The sequence below is a fragment of the Xenopus tropicalis genome, chromosome 8 (assembly GCF_000004195.4).
Source record: "Xenopus tropicalis strain Nigerian chromosome 8, UCB_Xtro_10.0, whole genome shotgun sequence".
Taxonomy (NCBI): domain Eukaryota; kingdom Metazoa; phylum Chordata; class Amphibia; order Anura; family Pipidae; genus Xenopus; species Xenopus tropicalis.
This window is the reverse complement of record NC_030684.2, coordinates 42,169,857-42,195,228: the sequence shown is the minus strand read 5'-3', so window position 1 is coordinate 42,195,228 and position 25,372 is coordinate 42,169,857. Positions and strand designations below refer to the sequence as shown.

The 25,372-nt window shown below is 39.7% G+C and overlaps 1 protein-coding gene across 1 annotated transcript in view; it reads left to right on the top strand.

The window, feature by feature from the left end:
- The first annotated feature begins 224 nt into the window (after positions 1-224).
- Positions 225-25,372, top strand: part of LOC100494508 (relaxin receptor 2) — a 137,763-nt gene continuing 112,615 nt past the window's right edge. The window contains exon 1 of the mRNA XM_002938918.5: positions 225-350. Coding sequence (XP_002938964.2) covers positions 305-350 — 46 coding nt within the window. The 5' untranslated portion in view covers positions 225-304. The remainder of the gene's footprint in view (positions 351-25,372) is intronic.

Here is a 25,372-nt window from a genome sequence, read left to right as displayed (position 1 = left end):
TAGGGACTGCTCCCAATCTTTGAATAATACATATACTGTAGTATCTAATTTCTGATGCTGTTATACTCCTACATCTGATTCCCGAGAGGGGATATTCTGCCAGAGGAGACTAGTGGGGCTTCCCTACCTGCTGCCTTCCAGGGGCTGTGTAGAATATAGAAGCATTTGCTATCCCTATGTGGTGGGTGAGCTGCTTGTTAGTAGGGAAGGGGCTTGTTTAGTTCCTCACTCCCCCTCCTCCTTCCTTTCTCCTACTCCCTGCAGTCCTAGAGTGCAGTTTGGCAGCTCACATACGGACACGAGGATGCTTCTCCTGCTCTCTCTTGCTCCCCTTCTCCTGTCAGCTACAGGTAAGTCCCATTTGCTTTGCTCTCTATACAAAGGGAATGATCATTTTTCACAAGGAGAGTAGATTATGAATGAAAGTGTGTCAGTGGCAGCTGTACATTATAGCCAAACACTCATCTCTATGCACTTATATATGCAGTGACTTCTCTCTCGTAGCTTAATGGTCATAAAATAAGGATAGGGGATGCTATGATTTATTAAAACTGCAAGCTCTAGAGGGAAATTACCATTGTAGGAATATGGTTTATGGGACGGCTGACAATGTCATACAGTATTTATGTATCATACACCATGATGTAAAAAGATGTCATTAAACTTTGAATCTAATTTAGCATGTCTTCAGTGGCCATACCTGTACCGTGTCCATTACATTGTAAATCTCTTCTGTTTGCCCTGTGTTATAATATATGTTTGGCTGAACTGAGAGAGTTTATTTGAATGTGGTAGTTCCTACCTTATCGCTCTGTGAAGCCACTTGAATTTCTGGCTTTCATATCACATTGTGTATTAAAGACCTTAGAGATTTTATTGGGGATCTGAAGAGTGGTTTTTAGTCCCCACTATTTTCAGCTGATTTTAAACAGAAACTTTTGGCACCCTTGGGCAGATAAAGGCTGGGAGTTGTACTTCAGCAACAGCTGGACAGCTCTAGGTTAGATTTTAAACAATAGGGCCCTTCACGGGGTATTTTGTCTTGGGTCCCCTCACCAGTACGGGTGCAGAAGTTACAATCACAACAAGAGAATGCTGAGATTAACAATCTGGTGGTACTATAGGTGGTGGGAGATAAGGGGGCCCAGACACAAATTTGGCACCATAGACTATGGGCAACTAGTTACTACTGGTGGGCAGCTCAGTGGCTCAGTGGTTTGCACTTCTGCCTGGGGTCCTGAATAAGATTCCTGTTATAATGTGTTGGGTGAATGTGATAAGCACCTTAGATTGTAAGCTCAACTGGGGCAGGGACAATGCTGTATAAACTTTTTGGTATTATATAAACTAAGGGCAATTAGGGCAGTCCTTTGATACTTTATCACACTTTTTACTTCTCCTGTACAAGGTTTACTTTTTCGCTGACACCATCACTTTATGTGGACATATCCACTAGTGATTCTTCCCTTATCAAAAGAAGACTGGCATTTAGAAAAAATGAAAATATCTGCAGATCTGAAGTTTTTCTCAATATAAATCTGATTTAAATTCCTTAAGGATTTGGCAGGTCACTACATGGGTTAGGTTCAGGATTTACCTGCTTAACTTCTGCCACACATACCTTATTGCTAGACTGGTGTTTGCAAATTCACCCACAATGATTTATATCTGGATTTATATCTGGAGGGATGAGAGTGGGTTTATGCACTCTAATATTACAGCATCTTAGTAAATAAGCCCCTTGCGCTTTGTTTAGTAATTGTTCAACTGTAATTCTTAAATAAGGGTATTTTTTTAATCAGGTTGCTAATCCTTGCCTCATCCTGCAGTTGCCGGGGGCCCCAACTTGTTTACTCCTGTCCCTGGGGTTAATGGCCAGTTCTTACATAGTAGATTTTTCCCATGGGATGGGAATTCCTTATCTACACTCCCCCTGTATTACTCTCTTTAAATATTCCGTGAATATGCAACTGGTCCATTAACTAAGGTTTCTTTAAACATTTTAATCTGAGTTAACATGAAAAATGTATAAATTATATTGCAGCTTGCCCCCCCCCCCCACATAAACACATAATGGGTTTAACTGCAGAAATCCAATGGTTAATGATTGGAGTACAGGTATGGAATCTATTATCCAAAAACCCGTTATCCAGAAAGCTCAGAATTACAGAAAGGCCATCTCCCATAGACTTCATTTAAATTAAATAATTCTCATTTTTAAAAATGACTTCCTTTTCCTTTGTACTAAGACAGTAACTTGTACTTGATCCCAACTAAGATACAATTAATCCTTAAACAGTCCTATTGGATTTAATGTTTAAATTATTTTTTGTGGACTTATAGTATGGAGATCCAAATTACAGAATGATCTCTAATCCAGAAAGCCCCAGGTCCTGACCATTCTGGATAATAGATCCAATATTTGTACCAATAATCATATATACACAAGCCTCCCCCATTGGATAAATATCCAGGTACCCACAGAAGCAATTAACCTTATAAGCAGCTACTAAAATACACAATGATGATCATTTACTGATAATTCTCTCTACGTGTGTTTTAGCAGAGGCAATTCTCAGTATTGTCTATGGCAGAGTATATGCGTTTAGTAGCCATGAAAAAGTAGCTGCTACTAGTAGCTCCGTGTGTCTTCACCCTTACTGTTTCCTTGATTGACTTTTTGTTTGGAAGTCGAGAAAAGTATTGACACTCCTTCATGTTTCACAGCGACCTGCCCAGAGGGTCTAATGTATGAATATGAAACATTCTGCACAAATGGGAAAGAAATATACATACACCTGTAGATAGTACTGGTGCAAGGTATCAATGGTACTTGTCTCTAATGCCCCCAATAAGCAGAGTTCACCATTAGATTATCTCCTACTGACATATTCTGACGGGCTGCGGCTAATTAGCGGTTCAGTGCTATAATGACATCCTTAATCTGTGTGTACATGGGATGACATATCACTGCATGCATGCTTTCCATTTATAGCATGCCTGATAAATATTTATGCCCATGGGAATCAGCAGCCGGGTCCTGTTCAACATAAACATGTATGCATTGATGTTAAACAATTATCAGGACGAGCAGTTCATCTCTATAAATCCTTGAATGAAATTAACAGGAAACCTGACGTGGTTACAGCGCCGCAAGTTGCAAATCTAATTGACCTTTTTTTTTTTTTTTTAATTACTTTATCTGCCCTGATAATAACGGTATGAAGTGAGCGAAAAGATAACAGAGTTGTGAAGTGTTCATGTTACATCTATTGTGGCTGCTTTATAATCCCGTGTCACTGCTCTCCCTACACAAGGGAACAGATCTAGAGCACATGATTTATGATGCCCATTCAGTAGACAAATGCCAGGCAGCAGTGTATAGATGGCAGTTAGTCACTTTATTCAGAAGGATACAATTATTTCCTTATTGTGAAAAATGGAGCAAGATTGTTTTTTTACGGGTGTTCCCATACACCAGCCTACACCCTAATGGCTGTATGAATGGGGGAAACAATCCACTAACACACACTGTACACGCTATGGAATGGTGTACCTAATAGGGCAATGGCTAATAAGGCTAATAAGGTGATGTGGGGCTAATTCAAGACACTGGAGTGGTAATCCATAGCTACCAGTCAGCAGTTAACTCTGATCGATTGACTGAAGACTAATGAAAGGGAAAAAGTTAGCTGGTTTCTATTCTTTTATAAATTAACCCAAAGAATCAGGGACATCCAACATGCAGCCTCCAGTTGCTATTAAACCACAGGTAGCAGTACAATAACAGATGGTAAGCTGAATGCTAGGTTATAAATCATTGGGTCTCACACGGAGTATAACATTTGGGGTCCCTCTTCCAACAGAGAAAGCTGTGCAGATGAAAGGCAAGTATGTATGCTCATATTGATGGCTTCCTGTGTATGTATACAGTATGTGAGTGTAAATGTCTGTACGCACATAGGGGAAACACATGCATTCCTTTTTTTAATGTGTTATTGTTGTGCAGTTGACTTTATTGGATCTATAAGTGAACATTGGAACTGGAGATGGACATTGGAGGTGCGCAGACATCTGGCATAATAATGATTAATGATATGGCCCTTTCATGGAATGCCCTGGGGGGATAGTCCAGCACTGTTGTGCTTTTCATCAATGCAGCCATGTCCTGGGCAGTGTTTACTGCAATGGCAAATACCTGTTATGTTGGTTTCTTATTTACCAGCCTCTCTTTAATCATTGTCTTTCCTTTCCCTGCTGCTTCTTGGATTAATTTAAGGTATTTCAGTGCTTGTGATGGAAGATTCTGTTAATGCCTATAAGAGGGGCTTGGATGAGTTCTTGAACAAGCACAGTATCCAAGGTTATTGTGATATTAATATCTACTGTTCAATACTTGTCAATATAGGTTTGTGGGTGCTGGGTTTACTTGAAAGGGTTCAACTTGATGGGCTTGATGGTTTTTTTTCAACCCTATGTAACTATGTAGGCCCTAAGTCCCTTTCAAATTAAACATTAAATCCATATTCATTTTTTTATTACCACATCCATATGCATTATGAATGCATTTAAAAATCCCTCCTGTTAATCTTGTATTGCCTGCCCCGCCTCTATGAAATAGGCATAGAGGCAGGGCAGGCAATTACTTTTAATTTCCATTTAGCACTCACTTTCCCCCACCCTCCTCACCATCTAATTGTGTAACCAGTGCATGGGCATGGGCATCAGGTCCCCCATTCTGGCACATAAAAAAGATTTTGGGGTGCTACAAACTTTCCTTAATAACAGTGCCAACAAAACGACGCCTGCCTGCTTGCTGTGATTATGTAATTCCAAGACTGTAGAGTGAGTGAAGTTCACTTTGCTTGACAAACACAATAGAAAAGAATTTGGAATTATTTCTATAGACATACTGATGGCCGATGGATTAACTAACCCACGCTTCACATGCCAGTTTTAGGCAACCCAAGCTTTAGCCTGGGACTATACCTTTACATCTATAAAGAGCTGGAACCTAGACCACCACCAAAGAGCCAACACTTTCTACAAGGGACACACTATCAAACCACTTGAAGAATTAATACCAAATTGACCGGTCACAGATCTAGATAAAGACAAATTAGCTATCGATCCACACCGACTTCCCACCCAACGCTCCTGGACCAGAAGCCATTCCCACTGAGCATGTTTGGCTATCAAAAATAGCCCCACCTAGAGCACAATCCATGCTATAGAAACTCCTCTTAAACTTTAAACCTGACCCTTTAGCAAAATTAACACACAAAACATCCCCATATCCACAAACACTTACACAGCACATACAGTATGTACACAATAGTTACATGTACACACTCCATTCAAACACCACTAACATATTAAACACACCATAAACACATACATAGGACTTTCACACCACAAACATATATAGTTACTAAATATATGCACACACCACTTAGACCATTTTCAGAAAATCTTGGGTATTATTTACCGGAAGTACTTGCAATAGTATTAAAACTAGAAAGATGACAATCATGGAAAGAAAATCATAGAAAGAAAATGCAGGACTCCCCATGCTATTTCATTAGTTATTAGCTATTCAAGTAATTCCACTTATATCTGATTAGCGTGTCACGCAGCGCTCTGCAGAATGCTGTCACTCAGAGCAAAAACCTAGTGACTTCTTAACAATAGCTCAGTAGAAGCGGCAGCCAAGCAACTAGCCATCAGACGTCATAAGGCTTCTCTTATTCTTTCCCTGGTGAAGTGCAGCATTATAAAATTGAGGTAGCTCAGGGATTCCCAGTGTTCTGTTGACAAATGATGACTGGCTAGGTAAAAGGTTCCAAGACAGTGAAAGGTTGACAGTACAGAATGGGCAATTTCTATGCATGCCTTAACTACAGTATATGGCAGTGGGTCCAAAACTGTGATGCTATCCCTCCCAGCCTAAAGGTCAATTAAAGCTGAAATTACAGAAGAATGCTAGATTTCCTAGATTCCCCTAGAGGTCCGTCAGTATTGGTGAAATAGTTCCATGCTTTTTGGCTAGCCTAGATGCATTTGAACTATGGTTAAATGATTATTTAAGCAATGTTTTCTTATGTTTATAACATGGCTATGACCTGTGTGGCCTCTGACCAGCCGCTGGGCTGTAAGGGAACTTTCATTGGAAAAAGTCTGGTTATCACTGGTGTATAGGAGCAATTATTCAAGATACAAGGTAATGTAATTCATTTAGAGTGAATTTATACAATACTGAGAGAACTGGTTTCTGTAATGTCTGGAGCCTTGACACTGGTGCCATTTTCCAGGAATTTTAGTTTTCTTAGTTAGGTTTGTGCTTCATGTTCCTAGTTTCAGAGTTCTAAATATAGTAAATATTAATGTTTGGAAGTTAGACTTTTGGTTTATGTATGTAAATGGATAAAGTAAAGTAAAATCCAAGGAAATAACAAAGTGATAGTATCTCCTTAATGGCGATCACGCAATAGGGAAAAAAGAATGGTCACTGGAAATCCTGGTTCCTTTACAGAACTAATACACATCGCTGGATATACTAATGATAAACAGAGGAATTATTCCCCCTAAATCCCCATACTGCAAAAGCCATGTTTACATACTGGGCATGGCATTATTATGCACTGAGCATTACCTGGTAGCTCCTGTGTACAGTCTATGAAACTGCTTATCATCTATATGGCATTTTTAAAGAATGCTATCATTTTCAGCACGTTTACCATTACCCGCTGTTCTGTTCCATGGCTATTTCATTATCTGTGGCAGCTCTGATGTTAATTCAAACCAAGGAGCAGTTTTCTCATTTATTGGAAGACATATATAGAGTGTGCCTCTTCCTTTTGTGCTGTGACGGAATAAATATGTCTGTTTCCCTTTCAAAGTGAGCTGTGATTTAATCTAGCTACATTAACCTCTTGCCTGCTAGGGGGGGTCTAAAGCTCATCACCCAGGATGTATTGCTGATGCACTAGTAGCAGGAATAGAGTTTAATACTCATTTCTCAGAAATAAATAATGCGGGATTTACCACAACTGACAGCTCCATCTTCTTCATTTTTTCAGAGAATAGTATATGCATTTTGGTTATAAGAGATTATATGTAGTTTCTGTTTTATGCAGGGAGAACAAGTGGGCAAGCATAGACCACTCAGCAAGCAAGAGCCACTCAGATGTTTGCTTTCATTAATCTGAATATGGTAAACCAATACAAGCTAATTGCTGATTGGTTGCTATGTTTTATTTCCCCTTTCATCCCTTGCTTTTGTAAGGAGTAAATTACTATGAAATGCTCAAGTAATCTCAGATAATCAAACTAATAAAGCAAACAGTAGTAATCCAAAGCTTTTGTATGCATACTAATTTACTGTTTAAACATCAATAAAATGGATTTAGTCACAGTTAATAACACTCCTCCAGTAGAATCCTGCATTGACATCCATTTCAGCAAACAGATGATTTTATATTTAATTTTGAAATGTGACGTGGGGATAGACATATTCTTAGTTCCCCAGGTGCGCTTAGCCATGTGACTTGTGCTTGGATAAACTTCAGTAACTCTTTACTGCTGCGTTGCAAGTAGGAGAGATATCACAAGCAGCCAATCAACAGAACAATTGGAAAGTAGCAAAATACGCTTATTAAAGTGCAGTTATCTTATATAAACACTAGGGATTTATAATATTTCCATAGCATCTTGACTACTTACTACAATAACATGGTACCAACAAACATATATTTGCACTTTTTCTTTATGCTAAATAAGTAACACTCAACCTCATGGGCAGGCTAAGGCTATCTCCCATAATTCAATTCTTGAGAAGGCTCCCCTGTGATGCTAACTTCATAAGCTGGGTAGAGAGAGAATCAAGCAAAGTGCCTATGGAGTTGTTGTGGTCTCTCTTTATATGCTAATACCTGAAAAGGTATTAGGCTTCCTTTTATTGGCAGGGGCGAAGTGCTAAGTACAAAATATCAAAGCAATGTCCAAAATCCAGCATTTATTCACATTGATTCCATAATAATTGTACCTACTGGAAATCAATGCAGAACTTTGAGCAAGCCATGTCAGAAGTTGAGCCCCACTTAGTATAAAAAAGCCACTAGGCAGAAGAGGCTTCAGAAGAAAATATTAAAAAACTGCTCCATTTTGCACTTTGCACCTTACCTCAATGGTGTGTATGTCTGGCCGCCAAGTAGAGGAACGTTTTGCACATTCACAATGGAGTTGAAAAAGTTGCTTCTCTTTCAGTATGCAGTGCTACCTGTGTTGAAAGAGCTGCAATAGGAAGGGTGAGAGGTAGACAGCACATATGAAGCCACAAAAAGCCAATAGCTACACATTATTCTGAATGTACAAGCCATGACTAATGCAGCGTCGAGCCTGTTGTGCCCCTTTACCCTCCCCCTGTGCCCACAATAAAGCAAAGGACAACTTAGTTGGGGAAAGAAGGCCGCAGTTGTTTATTGTGAATTATTTAAATAAATCAGCAATTATATAGAGATATAAACAACCATAACTTTTATTAAACTGTTTGTAAATCCAAACATTAAACAACAGTCAAATAACTTATATCCTCCAGAGAGGTCTGACCCTGAGCCCAGGCCCAGAGCCTGTGTCCTGTCTGCTATCCAAGTCCCATTCTGGATTATCCATCTCCCTGGGGACCCCAGGCCTACCCAGTTACCCACTCACTTTTCCAACTGCACCTTTTTAATTTCCTCTGGGGCTCAAAGTCGACCCCACCCCCCGCACTGCGACTATTGATTCCCACCTATTAGGGAGGGAGGGATGCTGATGGCTCCTGCTCCTCCTGCCCGCTGAAAAGACTGGTGAGCTCACATCCGGTAAGGTTCTACTTTTCTTGCCCTCAACCTGTAACAAGATATCCAGTTGGGGGGGGGGAAGGGGTTGTCCTCCTAGCTCAGTCATGCCCTTCTTCCCTTTCGTTTACTCGGGTCATTAGGTTCCCGGAGATCCAGGGGAGGTAATGCACCAGGAAACCCTGTACTTACTGCAGATAGCAGCACTGGAAGGGCTAGGTGCAAGTGCTTCATACATGGGCATATAAGGGCTGTGATTTGGCTACTGCACTTGTGTCTAAAGAGAAGAGGATTAAGCTTCACCCTTTAGCTATGGAAGGTACAAGAATGTGATTTACAACTATGAAAAATAAAGCATAACACTCTAGTTGCCCCTTTTACATGAGTATGTAAAATAAATTATTTACCCCAGGTGTAATGTGAGAAGAACGCAAATCTGGCTATGATGGCAAGATGCTCAGCATTTCTCAGTGGTGTAGTATGTGGCATGGTTGTGACCCTGGTCACTGTGTGTTAAGAAGATGTGAGGAGAAGATGTACCCCTGGTGAGTTGGTGAGAAGCATGTCAAGAAATGATTCAGTGGTTAGAAATACTGTTAGAAATGCTGTCTGGCTGCGCTGGGGTCCTGGGTTCGATTCCAGCCAGGTCACTATCTGGCTGGATTCAAATGCTTAAGAGGGTTTCCTCTGGGTAATATTGTTTCCACCCACACTCCAAAAACATACTCCTGACCTTAGACTGTGAGCTTCACTGGGGCAGAAACTGATTATTGAGTGAATGATGAATAATCTCTGTAAAGCGCTGTGGAATATGTCAATGGTATGTAAATAAAGAATAATAATTAAGCGGGATGAGGTTAAGGCAGGTGGGAAGACTGATGTTCACATGATTTCTATTTGCTAGTAGAGAAAAAGAAACCCAATGTATGTCTGAGAGCTAACTTTTATTGTGGGAAATGTCAGTGATGTTTCATGAGTTGGGATTTACTAGTTAATTGAATTTAATGTGGATATGAAAAGCCATTGTTGGATGAGGCTTTGGTGTCAAATAGATCAGTAGCATATAACCAAGAGCCATACAGCTGATGTTAACAATACTAATTTGTATAGTTTTCCTTTTTCTATTTTGTCTGTTGAAATGAATTTGATTTAAATTACAATACCATACAAAATGGCAAATAACTCCCTCATTCTTCTTCAAGTGAATGAATTGAATTAAACTTTTATTGATAATATAAGTGAATGAATGTAATTAAAAAATGATAGACAGCTTCAAGCTTGTTGTTAGGGATGCTTCTGCCATGTAGCGCATTAAGGCAGACATACCCCTCAATGTTGCTGCCCATTATGTTAGGTAATAGAACAGTTATTGAGAATAACCCAATACTGCTGAATGAAAGAGACAGAAAAATGGCTAGAGATTTTTAGAGACAGAAAAATGGATAGAGAATGGACGTGGCCAGTCTGGTATCACCCAATGAATTTTTCTGTCATCCTGTTGTGGATCTAAAACTCCAATATTTGTATAAAATGCAGGAAACCTGCACTATATAACGGATGTTGATATTGGAGATTATGGCTGTGCACTAGTGCTTTCAGATGATGCTTTCTGAAACGTTATAATGTGTCCCTTGAACGGATACCTTTCTGATCCTCCATCCTTGAGTTTTTTTGAAAGCTCTCTGGTATTCACGCTTGAATCCTTGCTGGAAATGCACTGCCAGATGGAATGACCTTATAGAGACAGGTGTATTTATTCTAATATTATGGGAAGCACCATGACTGCACACAGCCACAGGCCATTCTATTAACTGTAATAAATGTCATGGTTGTTTTGCACACCTGAACTAATGTAGTGAAAAGGTTGATGATTTAGGTGTTTACTATTTGAATTAGTTTGTTCATACTTATTTTTCTGTATTTATTATTTTTGTTAGCATTTCTCCTCTTCAATTTTGTTAAATGTTTAATACTCTCTTTAGTCTCTGTTCTTTTTTTAGCACCACTCTGTATGTCCCAGGACTTTGTTTTCCTTGTGTGGCTTCTTTCTCCCCTATTACTTGTTATTATGTTATGCCATATGTTTCTCAGTCTATCTCATCTCATGATACTTCCTACAAGATGCTCCCCTTAAATATCTATGTAACTCTCTCTCATTTCATTGTTCCCCAGCACTGAGCTTTTCTCTCTAGCATTTGCCCTATATTATGCATAGTGTATTCAGCTTTCTACAGCTCTTTCCCTTCTTTCTTCTGAGGTTGTTTCTCGTTTTCTCTATTGTGGTATTTTCCTATTTTCTGTGGGTGCTGATTTTGGTTTACATGGCACTGTGCTTCCTTCTACTTTTTTCTTCGTGATGCTCATAGTCTCGTACCTGCTGTGCCATCTTCATTTCTGTTATTTGTCCTTAACACCACCTGTGGTCTCTTATTTCCCGATTTCTCGGTTCTCTGAACATAAACCCCTTTTTCACATAGTTTGTGCACATTACTACCTTTGTACATTTCCTATCTCTGTAAAAGACTTCTTCCAAATCCTGCCCTTTTGTGACTCAGCTGACACATCAAACCTTTCCACAGAAGATGCCACATGGGTGAAAGCCCACTCTCTCTGGATTATGTTCTTTTTTTATTGATTCTGTGTGAACCCTGTGCTTTGTGTATGCCATCTCATCCCCAGGCAATTGAGTTGTACACTTGCAGTTGTAACTTTGCTCTATATGTGTCCTCTTTCCTTTCACACTTCAAACACACACATAATAAGGTGCAAGACGGATCTAATCTCAGGAGGTGTTGGGCACTAGGAAAATACAAAGTTTGATCCTTCAATAACAATAGCTTCCAATACTTCTCTACAGCAAAATGATGTCAAATAAAAACTCAGTGGAAATGTAGCAGGCAGATTTATTAGCTTTCCAAATTCTACCAAATGCCCTGAGACTAAATATTTAGACAAAAACTAATAAATAAGAATCAGAAGTTAGCGAGTACACTTTATATTATATGGTAATTAAAAGCAGATACCAATAAGATTTAGTATCTAGCGCTGAAATGTGTATAACTAAATATTAGAGGGAAGTTTACATAAACATCCAGTTTTAATGTTTTAAAAAGTAATCACTTGTTATTCATTTTTAACTTACATCGGGAAATCACAATTCAGTTATTTGACTGTTGGGCAAACAGTTGCATACCAGAATAAAGGGAAGAAAACAAAATTAAATCACATCACACACACAATTCAACTTACTACACACAGCGACTAAAATGCCAGATTGGGAAAGAGGGAAAATTATTAAAAACCCCAAATTGAATATACACTATATGGCAGAAACTATCTAGACATTCCATCTATAATGTGTCCCCAGTTGGAACACTCACAGCTGATGTCCAGACTCTCTCCTGAAGCAATTTCAGCACAAAAACTATGGAAAGGTAGTGTGGGATTATGGGTGATCCGTGACAAACAAACCTGCACAGTTTTGGCTGTTTGGCTGCATTGGTCTCTGGAACCGTGGAAACACATCCCCAGGAGTGAGAAATGGCATTTCACCATTTGGCATGCTAGAAGAATACTACCTGCCTGAATGTATAATACCAACAGTAATGTTTGGGTTGGGGATCCAGGTTCCAGTTAACGCAAACCTCAAGACAATAGTGTAAAATTATATATATTATATTCTCGATAATTCTGTGCTTCCTACTTTGTGGCAACAGTTTTGGGAAGGCTCTTTCTTGTTTTAGAACAATAATGCCCCAGTGCAGGAAGCCAGGTCCATACAGAATAGGTGTGCTGAATTTGACTGGCCTGCAAAGAGACCTGCCCTCAACCCAACTGAATACGTGTGGGATAAACTGGAACTGGAACTGCAAACCAGGCCTGGTCCCTCAGTGACAACAACAAGAGATCCTCTGCACTCACCCATTAACAATATATATAGGACATTAAGACATTCTGTGCATTGAGCTACCAAGCAATGTCCTCCCCTTGAAACAAAACAGAGATTGTTTGTCCATGCATTGAAATTTACTTTTAAGCTGGCCAACTATGTCAATGTCATGCCCAGTCTGGCCAGTCCTACACTCACTTTATCAGATTCATTAACAATTCTACTGCTTCAATATACGTTTAAAGGAACAGTAACACCAAAAAATGAAAGTGTATAAAAGTAACTAAAATATAATGTGCTGCTGCCCTGCACTGGTAAAAGTTGTGTGTTTACTTCAGAAAGTCTACTATAATTTATATAAATAAGCTGCTATGTAGCCATGGAGGCAGCCATTCAAAGGAGAAAAGGCACAGGCACATAGCAGATAACAGATAAAACACTATTGTATTCTACAGAGCTTATCTGTTATCTGCTATGTAACCTGTGCCTTTTCTCCTTTTTTCCAGCTTGAATGGCTGCCCCCGTGGCTACACAGCAGCTTATTATATAAATTATAGTAGTGTTACTGTAACAAACACACCAGTTTTACCAGTGCAGGGCAACAGTGCATTATATTTTTATTACTTTAAAGCTCTTTCATTTTTTAGTGTTACTGTTCCTTTAACGAAGGGACTGAGTTTTACCTGCAACTTACTTTTCAAGGTTGTTTTGCTTAAAGGGTAGGGCATTTCTTGGAAAACTCCAACCATCACATCAATTTACAAATGGCCGGTAAGTTATGAGGCTAATGAGTGAATAATTGTGTCATTAAAGTTAATTGTACCTTCAATGCAACATTCAGCACAAGGTGTGGGGTTGACAAGGTGCATTAAGGGAAGCAAAAACACAACACTTTGGGGCACATTTACAAAAGCACGAACACTCGAGTGTTCATGCGAACGCTCCGAGCGTCCGCACAACTTTTTCGCACAGCTCATGACTTTTTCGTACGGCGAACGAACGACTTTTTCGGACGTTTGCACGAAAAAATCGGAAAGGTTTTACCGCTGTTTACAATTGTTCGGTACGAAAATTTTGTGACTTTTGAATCGCCAATACGATATTATCGTGCCTAATACGATTTTTTTATAAGCATTTTCGTGATATTTGCGATCTTCCGAAATTTTCGTTTCCAATACGATTTTTCGGATTTGTGGATTAGTAAATGTGCCCCTTTGTCTTGAACTACATATGAGAGGGTCTTCATGAAATCCCAGAAAGTATGAAAATCAATGTTTTCCCCAGGTCTGAGCCCTGTGATTTGCAATTGCTGGAGGGTGCCCAGTGCAAAAGTAGCATAGGATAAGGCAGGGGAGCAATCCTCAGAATAAAGGTAGAAATGGACTCCCCTCCCCCATTTAATTGTTTATGCACATGGGGCCTTTTCTGGTAATAGCGATGAATGGAAAAACATGACAAACCTCTATTCTCACCACCTTTCCTTAAAACAACTAGTCCTACATAAAAGCATGTGTATTTGTATTCCTACACAAACAATCAAACACTGCTCAAGTATGGGTGGAATGCATTTCATGCCCTTCGGGTACATACTGTAGCTTGCTGGCTAGGTTATAGAGATGAGGTTGATTTAAAACGGTGTTAATCTAATTATATGAAGTCTGAATAAGACTGTGCATGCCCTAAAAGAACTTTAGAGTGCTGGAGTTGCATGTGCCATCCAAAAACTCATATTAATACAAGAGCAAGAGGGGCATTTATTCAATGTCATTTGTTGGGGGGACAGGGGACAATAACCCTGCCTGCTTCATAACAAAAAACATTCACTACTTCACCATATCACTATGTAACATACAGTAGTACAGGTATGGCATCCCTTATTTGGAAACCCATTATCCAGAAAGCTCCAAATTACAGAAATCCCGTCTCCCAGAGACTCCATTTTAATCAAATAATTCAGAAATTTAAAACTGATTTCCTTTTTTCCTGTAGTAATAAAACAGTACCTTGTAATTGAGCCGAACTAAAATATAAATAATCCTTATTGGATGCAAAACAATCCTGTTGGGTTTAATTAACGTTTTATTGATTTTTTAGTAGACTTAAGGTACGGAGATCCAAATTATGGGAAGACCCCTTATCCAGAATACCCTTGGTCCCGAGCATTCTGGATAATGACTCCTATACCTGTATAAAGTCTTGAATATGGCCTATGCTAAATATACTTATCAGCATTTTACTGTTTGAGAATGAGAGTGACCAAATGGAACTTCAGGAATCTCACATAAGACTCTAGTCTTGGACCCAAAAGATCTTTGTTTCAGTGGCCTTACAATTTTTAGAAATATTCTAAAAATGGTGTTACAAATAGTGCTGGGCAAAGGTGATGGAAGGCAAACTTGCTGAAATTAAATCTATTTGTATGTTTTCATCTATCATCATGCAAATCTTACAATTCTAAACATGAGAATTCCCAAAAGATTACTTAGGAATATGAATAAACTACCTCCCTGTTGATAAAAATGAGGTGTTTACTACGAGGGCCCAAAGAAGAGAAGTGCTTTTGTTCTACGCCAGCGGGGCGTGCAGCCTTGTACAGTACACTTTGGAGGTCACACTCGGGGCACAACTGGTTCTACTCTCTCTCTCTCAATACTTAGTTCCTTCAGGTTTATTCTTGTGTACAACTCTGATTGCATAGTGTGGCATTTCCTCCTTCTAACTCAGGAAGGGAAGCTGCAATATAAATCTTACTGTTTGTGCTGGATGTCAATGAACAAACCTGCTGTGCATTAACTGGCTCACTACTGAAGGGTCCACAATTGCTGGCGGTATTTCTGGCTAAAAATTAGACAGGGGTATCACTGAAGAGGGAGTTAAAAACCACAGTAATTTTCCGGTGTAGGGACCCACAACTCTAAACCACTGTTAAACCCACAGGTAATGAGGGATTCAGACTAGTGATGTGCGGGTTGACCCAGGACCCACTGGTTTACTTTTAGGTCAGGTGGGTTAGGGTTGAAATATGGGTGACCATTGCGGGTTCGAGTTGGGTGCAGGTCAGAATGGGCAAGTACACTCTTCCTCTGCTCCTAAATTCTCCCCTGTCTCGGGACCTAAGATGCACAAAGAAGAAACGTACAGGGCAGAAAGACCTGGATACAGGTTGGATCCTACAATGGCAACATTTTGCGGGTTAGGGCCAGTGCACGTTACGGTTTTGCGGGTTAGGGTCAGTTGTGGGTTGAGTTTTTCATCACTATTGCAGACTGACCATGAATCAATTTTGATGACATATTGTGGGTCAGACTGATTAGGGTTGAATTTAGGGTCTACTTTTTTTTTTAAATCACTACTAGCCCCTTTCCAGCACTGATTAGCCTTCACTCACTACTACTTTGGCTTGATGATGATTTATGAATGATGATTTGTAGTAGAGCATAGAATATTGATGTTAAATTGAGCAGTGTTTGCAATGGCTGTGTGACAATATTCCATCAATAAGCCTGCTGTCACCATGATAAATAAGATAAAGACCTATAGGGGCCGATTCACTAAAGGTTGATAAAACAAGCGCTATTTATAGTATGCGTTAAAAAAAATTTCTTCTTTTTTGCGACTTAACGCACGATTCTCTAAAAGGACAGGTGTCATAATTAAGACGTGATGTTCTTTGCGTTAACTCGCGATGAGTGTTTTTTTTGCGTTAATTCCCGCGGCATGTGTTATTTCCTGCTGCGCGCGATATATTTCACCGCCTGCTATATTAGCGCATGATTTTACGCACATAACCATTACTTTCAGAAAACTACTGTTCTTAAAAAGATGACAATTTCCCTGAAAACTGGAAGCTACATCACTCTAGGGCCAAACATACTTGAAAAAATCCCACTGCAAAGTCCATGTTGTGTTGCCAAAAGCTCACGAACCACAATTTTCTTTATGTACCGCCTGCCCCAAGTAGGTGTTAATTTTCGTGAATCATGCGTATTATATTTATGCGAGAATTAACGCAGTGCGAGGTAAATAACGCATGATCTGTACCACCACTTTTTTTATATTCTATTATGCAGATATACAATAATGGCCAAGTGACCTGAGGCTTAATGTATGATCTTTATCTGTAGATCTTTCCAGTACATTCATCTGCACCCAACATTACCTTACACTAGTGATGAGCTCATTTTTTCAGCAGTCATGTACTCGCAGCAAATTTCCGCATTTTGCAAAACTAAAAAAAATTTGTTGCACGTCCAAAAAATTTGCAGTCCCGTCAAAATAGGTGTGGTCACATAAAAATAGTCGCCGAAAAAAAAAGCTGCATGTGACAAAAAAGACGTGCGCGACAAAAAAATGCATGCAACACAAAAAGATGCTTGCAGCATTTGCAGATTTTTGCCCATTTTGCGAATTTTCCTGTAGTTTTGCAAATTTTTTGGAGAAACGGGACAGATTTGCTCATCACTACATACCTGAGGCATAGAGGTGGGGCAGGCAAGATATGATTGACAGCTTAGATATTTAATTACAATCAGTTTAATTTTCCATTCAGCACTTCCTAGATATCACCTAGATGGCAAATGCGTAAGATTTTGGGGTGATACAAAGCTTGCTTTAATAACAATGTACACAAATGGTGACTGTCTGCATACTGTGAGTGTAAATTTGAAGACTGAAGGGAAAAATTAAATAATTTATATAGTGTAAGTAAAGTTTATGTTGCTCAACTAAAATGATAGGAAAGGATTTGGAATAATTTCTTAGGGTCCCTTATAATGAGTTCATGTTTCTGCCTATAGCTGACTGTAGGGTGACTCTTGGGTTACTGGTACATGAGATTTTGCCCTGCTGAATGTTAATCAACCCTGTTTCAAATGAATTCTACAATCCTGATTTATTGAAAGGTTATGTGTTAAACTTCAATGGCTTGTTCTCAGAATGGTGGCAAAGCAAATAGCATAACAGCATTAAGAAATAGCCATAATGATGTTATTGTGCCTTCCTTGTCTCTGTGACCCACAGGAATCAGAAGAGCCCGCTACTTAAGGAAGTGTTTAATGGTAAATAAAATGAAAATAATTTCTAATGAGCTAATCTGTCAGAGGCCACTGCAGTTGTGAATTTGCATTTCATTTCATTTTAAACTTGGAGCCTGTAATTACAATTAAAATAGTAATGAGATGGACTATGAATCAGCACTGCGCATTTTGTGGTTTTGCAGAGTCAAATGCCCTTTTGTACTTGGCTCTTGGCTTTGACTGCTCTGCATCAGTGATTTCCAGGCCACACCTGTGTTGAACTACAACTCACACCAGAAAGCTGACAGTCACAGATGTACAGATTTGTATAACTTTACAACTTTACCCCCACTCAGTAATTCCTTTTGACTGGGCAGCAGTATTGCTAGAATCTTAATTGTCTACTACAGGGCTACTGCTCGGAAACACTATTTCTGCTTTGTGGATTCCTCCAAAATGGAACGTTTAGACCTGCAGCTAGTGATGGGCAAAATAATTCGGCAGGCATGGATTCATGGCGAATTTCCGTGTTTTGGCATTGGCAAATTATTTCAAGAAATGGGTGACAAAATCCACAGCTGAAAAATTTGCCACATGTCAAAAAATTGTCAGGCACATCCCAAAATTGTTGCCCACATCTAAAAAATTACATGCAACAATTTGTTCTTGGCTGCGCAACATTTTCGCCTTATTTTTTCAAATTTTTATCGAAATGGGACAGAACCGAAAGTACAGAAAACATGGTGAATTGCTGTTGTTTTTTGCACCCTGTAATGCACTAAGCACACACATATGATTTCCCTCTGTGATTCCCAATGGGAACATGTTCCCAATGGCAAGATAAGTGACCACCTATAAGTTAAAAATAAATCAGCAGAATAATTCTTCACTCCATATTGCATTCACTAATGGAATCTGCCATACTGTTTGTCTTGGAATAGTTTTCTAATAGTCAGTAATAGCTTGCAATGCACTCTGTAAAGAGTATGTTTAGTGCAGACAGGTAATTCATGCTTTTTAGGGGTGAAAATACAAAGATGGAATGTTGTGTCCACCCAGTAATTAGTATCCTCATATTTAACAGGTCTACTTAAGCGAAAATGCATAAAAGAAACATCTTATTAAGAAAAAAAGCTTTGATTGGGCAGATTAATATCCCCTATCTGAGAAATAGTGAAGGAACTCTGCACAAATAAACTAAATTGAGTGCTGATTGGTCACTATGGGTCACTGCATTGGTGCACGTGTGTCCCATGCTAGAAACTAATTGCACAGTAATGACCACACACTGCCCCCACTCCTTGCAGAAGACGCGTTTGTTGCTTATAGAGAAAGCAGAACTGTAAATTGTTACAAATAGATCTCTGGGGAAGGCATATCTTCGAATGGATCATTCCTGACCATTTTGGGTTTGTATAAGCCTTTGCTCGTGTATCCTATCTCACAGCATCTTGCTTCTTTTGTCTTCATCAGTACTGCACACATTTTACACCATATTGTATAAGATACATCAATCCTGTCCAGCATTCTCAGTCTTTAGCTGCCCCTTTTTTCTTCTTATATCCACAGTTTTGTCCAATCAATAAAGCATTCAATTTGTTTTATATGAGCTTAAAACTCCACTGATTACGTTGCCCCCCTTACATGGCAAATAGGTTCGTCCCTATTCTGCATATTATTAGTGATGAGCGAATCTGTTCCGTTTCGCTTCGCCGAAAAATTCGCGAATCTTTCAAAAGATCCGCGAATCTTTCAAAAGATCCGCGAAACGGCGAAAAATTCGCGAAGCGGCGAAAATGTCGTGCGACAAAAAAATTGTCGCGCGCGGCTATTGTTTCGTCGCACGCGGCTATTATTATGTCGCGCGGCTATTGTTTCGTCGCCCGCGGCTATTGTTTTGTCGCACGGCTATTGTTTCATCGCACGCGGCTATTGTTTCGTCGCGCGGCTATTGTTTCGTCGCACGCGGCTATTGTTTCGTCGCATGGCTATTGTTTCGTCGCCCGCGACTATTGTTTTGTCGCATGGCTATTGTTTCGTCGCCCGCGACTATTGTTTTGTCGCACGCCTATTGTTTCGTCGCACGCGGCTATTATTTTGTCGCGCGGCTATTGTTTCGTCGCCCGCGGCTATTGTTTTGTTGCACGGCTATTGTTTCGTCGCACGCGGCTATTATTTTGTCGCGCGGCTATTATTTTGTCGCCCGCGACTATTCTTTTTTGACGCCGGCGACAATTTTTGGACGTGCGGCGAATTTTTCCGCGGCAAAATTTTTACTCCATTTCGCGAAACAATCCGCCAATGGCGAAACGCGGAAATTCGCCGCGAATCCATGCCTGGCGAAACTTATCGCCCATCACTACATATTATGTCTTGTTGGACTTTGTTACTGCTGGTATCATTTATAGTATCAGGATCAATAAGCTTAGCTATTGAATAAAATCCTTATGTCTTATCTTTATTAAAGGGAGGTTGTGCAATATCTCTTAGGGCAATGCAATCTGCACAATTAGGAGTTTCATACGTTTTACCTTCAGCGATTACCACAATGGTAAGTTTGATGAACCCCTGTAAGTTACAAATAATAGTGTCGGCAGAATAATTATTCACTCCATAATTGCATGTTCTAGTGGAATCTGTCACTCTTTACAAAGAAACCAATCCAGTTCAGGAGATAGGGGCAAACAATATAAAAGCACTATTTTTTTTCAAAGCGTGCTTTATTACCAGTGGAGTGCACCGGAGAGCCTGGTGCAAAGAGATCCCTACCCTGCTTCCCACTTCCCTCCCCACTTGCAATTAGAAGAGCGTATGGGAAGGAGAAAGTTTTCCACCGCTATAGAGGAAGCAGACCCTGCAGTTCCCTGGGGGTCTGGGGAAGAGGGATGCCCAGGACTGTGGGGTCTGCTTCAATGAGCATGCACAATCCTGCAGTGTGTTACACCATGCATGTTCCATGTCCATAATGCAGGCTGGTACAGAAAGAGAGTATTTTGACTGCGCCAAGATCTAAAGGCACAGAAAAGATTTAAAACAGCAAACAGCAGAAAGCATTTATAGGTCACGTGTTTGATAGATCTAATTGGTTTCTGTATTTTATGGGGCTTGGGGCAAATCTTATAATATTAATCTTTGTGTTTCTTCTGTGCATTTAAATCATGACTGGTGTTGGTTTGTGCCAGCCTCTAGGCTTCCTGGTTTTATGTCTGTAGAAATGTAATGATAAAATACTTGTATGTTGGAAAGTAAGGCAATATTTCCTTGCGATATATACATATCCACAATTCATTATCATGGAATTTGAAAATCCACATAACTGTCTGAGTGAATATTGCAACTTGAATCCAGGATAGGTGGCTGGCAAAATCCTCTACTCCAGTACAGACACAATGAACTGTTCACGCCAAGGCAGCGCATAGGTTAACCTCTCTGTCCAGTCCCATTATATCCCAGGGGATTGTTCCTTTAATTGGAAGGAGCTTATGGGGACATTTCTTTACTGCCTGAATGGTTCCTACATGAAAATAACAGTTCTATTGAGCCCTAAGTTGTTGCTCAATTTAACATTTTATTTCTACTTTGTGTCTTGCTGTGCAGAAGTTTGTATCAACTCTACAAGGTACATTGGCCTGCTTATGGGAATATATTCAAGTTCTCACACAAATTGCTGCTGCTGGAAACCCCAACTGTAATCAGTAATTTACCAAGTGGCACTTTACTTTGTAATGATTAGGGTTAGGAGAAATAATTGAAGGAGATGGGTCCCGAGGTACCACCCTAAGCTATGCACGCAAGCAATCTCCCTCACCAGCCCACACAGCACATTGTTGAGCACACAGAAAATTTGTCCCATGAGTGGTCCATTTTTCATGTGGGTATATATATATATATATAAGGTTAGAAGGACAGCACTTGCAGGCAGTTTTTCATGAAGAATCACAACCTTTTGTGATTCTTTATGAAAAACTGCCTGCGAGTGCTGTCATTCTAACCTTGTGTATCCACGTTTATCTGCACGGGCACCCAGGTATCATCTGTATTTTATGGTGTGCAGCTTTCCAGCAACTTGTTAGTATATATATATATATATAGAGAGAGAGAGGGAGAATGGGAGAGGGAGTGTGTAGTAGCCAAATTCAGCCATACTCCGCACTGTGTATTTGGGCGATATGTTATTATAGCAATTATACCCTAACTGGTCATGTCAAAGGGCAATTTGGCACAACGATGCTATGTTTTATGCACATTTACCCCCTGGGCTACACAAATGCTGTTTATAGGCACAACTTCTTGCATTACAAAAAATAGAGTCTGTTTATATATACAGCGCTGACTGAGCCTCCAGGCATTGCAAACAATATGGAGTGAGACACGGACATTCCCTAGAATTCCTTCCTTGTACCTTCTATTGGAACAGGCTCATGTGATCTGTGTATTGGCCCTAAGAGGTGCACTTTTATGTCCCTTTGTACTCGTACCTGTAGCAGTGGTAAATGAGCCCATTTGCCAGTAATACCAATTAGATAATATTAATAACTAGTGATGGTAGAAATGTTTCGCCAGGCACGGATTCACGGAAAATTTCCGCGTTTCACCATTGGTGGATTGTTTTGCGAAATGGATGAAAAAATTTGCCGCAGAAAAATTCGCCGTGCGTCCAAAAGAATAGCAGCAGGCCACAAAAGAATAGCAGCACGACAAAAGAATAGCCGCGGGCGACAAATGAATAGCCGCGGGCGACAAATGAATAGCCGTGCAACAAAAGAATAGCCGTGGGCGACAAAAAAATAGTTGCGGGCGAGAATTTTTTTTGATGTGCGACATTTTTGCAATTTCGCGAATCTTTTGAAAGATTTGAGAATTTTTCGACGAAGCGAAACAGGACAGATTCGCTCATCACTATTAATAACATGTTGCTCACCAACCCCTTGGATGTTGCTCCCAGTGTCCACAAAGCAGGTGCTTATTTTTAAATTCCTTGCTTGGGGGCAAATTTTAGTTGTATAGAAAGAAGATGTACTACCAAACAAGATCTCCTGTAAGCTTAGTCTGCATACAGGTTACCAAATAGCCAATAACAGCCCTTATTGGACTCCTCCATGCACTTTTATGATGCTTGTGTTCCTCTCCAAGTCTTTTTATAATTGGCTGTGGCTCACAAGTAAGAAAGGTTGGGGATCCCTGGGGTAAAGGGAACCAATCAACCAGACACCTATTCTGAACTGCAGGCAAAAAGTTACTTATAAACCCACACAAAATAAACCATAAAGGCCAACTAGAATATCATTGTGTGCATTATATTTCAAGTTCATATTTCTGGTGAACATCCCTTATCTTATATAGTAGTGGGAATATCATGTCTGGTGGTGATGAAATTTAGAAGATATTCAGTTGAAGTAATTTCCTCCTATGTATATACAGCTTGGCATATGCCCAACAGTTATTTATTTACAACATATGTTTTTGGAGTGTGCAATTCATTTATATATAACTTAAAATCAACAACCCTTCACCAGAACCAAACACTGACACTACCGACATAAACACAATTTTTCTAGGCGCTAGGTCACAGACTGCGCCTGCTGTTGGAACCCCGTGATTGCCATAGTGTGCAATGAGATACTTGGAATGTGGTTTAGAAAAACATTTAGAAAATTCTCCATAATATACTGTTTTACTGCATTCCTTCATCAATTACCTGGGTTCAGAGGCGGACGGAGCCGGGATCAGGATGTCTGTATTGCAACTGAAGTGACTCAAGAATCTATTGTATTAGCTTTCCATTCACAACTTTCTGTTTAAATGACTGAAAGAGTAGGGTTTTGGATTTTCTTGTTGTATCAATGGTTTGCTGTGCAGCAAGGAAAATATTTGTGAGAAGCTTATGCTGATGTTTTGTAAATTGTGCACATTTATAAGAGAGTATGCAGAGGATCTTATTAAATATTAAGCTGGAATAAAGAAAAAATAACATTGTACATCCGGATCCAAAATCTGTTAACAATAGGCCAAATGTCCACAATATATGGTACATAGAGTCTGTTTGTGAACATTCTCTAAAACAGCTGGGTTTAGCATTTATACATATCTTGCTATTCATTCTGGTGTTGGATACCATCTTAGCAGAACCTTGTATGAAGCCTCCAGTAGGACTTTGTTAATAGAGCTTAGTTTAGTTATTGCCAAAATGGCTGACCAGTCCTCAGATTCAATGGATCGATTAAGGTTTTTTCCCCAGGCTATTATATAGCGATGGTCCAGAGTACTATATAAGAGAACTATATAACAAGGATATCATTAGAGGAGGACATAAAGCCTTTATACACCATTTCTCAGAAAAGGATGTGTTACCAGATGTGTTAGACCAGTGTGAGTCTCTCTCATGAAGTTATACAGTCTATCATTAAAATGACAGATCCTAGCAGATGCTTTGTTTACAATACAGCAGTCTTCAGCACCCATGAAGACATTTTAAGCTTAACTCTCAAGCACCGTTGTATTGCTCTACTTGCAGCTGGCTAAACAAAGCTAATCACTGATAAGTTGCTATGGGTTACTGTCAGGTGCAAATTTGCCCATAGTTGGTAAATAGGTCCAAGTAAGGGTGAAGACACACAGAGCTACTAGTACCAGCTACTTGTTGTGGCTAGTAAAATAGACAATGCTGATCATTTAACTGATAATTGTCTCTACATGTGTTTTAGCAGAAGTAATTCTAAGTATTGTCTATGGCAAGTAATTTTCTGGTGTTTAGTAGCCTTGACAAGTACAACTTACATTCTAGCCGGTGGGATGGCATTGTGGGGAGTTTAGTCGCCCACGATAATGACGATTTGGTGTGCGGCGACTAATCTCCCTGTGTGTCACTGCCCTAAAGGTAGCCATACACTGTAAGATCCGCTCATTTGGCGAGGTTACCAAGCAAGCAGATCCTAAGGGTGGGCAATATCAGGCTAATTCGATTGTTTGACCCTAGGGGGATGCCGGTCAGGGAGGCCCGTTGGGGGTGCCCATAAACGATGGTGATTTTAAACTCATCACCCCGCATTCTTAATTTACCTACTGTATGACAGATGACAACAGTAGTTTCACATTCTGGTTCATTCCATTTTCACGCCATTCTCGCTCACCTACAATTATTTAACAGTCAAATACACAATCTTGGGTAGAAAGGCTTCAACAAAATGTTATTATTGTTTAAAAAAAAATAACATAAAACAGTTTACAAGTTAATTCATTTTGATAAGTGGCTGCATCTCTTTCAGCTAAGGCATTGTGATCGCCATTATTCTCCATTAGAGGAATACGTCTATTAGCATGTCAAGTTTTGTTGTCCTAATTAAAAAAGTTATATAAGCTGATTTGGGTGGTATCCAATCATACACCACATTTTTTGTTAGCAAGGTCCTGTTGAGTAGAATATAAAGTAATTATATTATTTTTACAGACATGGTCCCCAATACACAGTTTATTTCCCAGTGCCAATGTGTTCTGTAGTGCAGCGTTTTTCAACCGCTGTTCCGCGGCACACTAGTGTGCCGCGAGATGTTGCCTGGTGTGCCGTAGGTGCGGTCCCCTCTGGGACACCTTCCACTTCCTGGCTCCCTGATGCCCGGAAATCGTTACTGCCT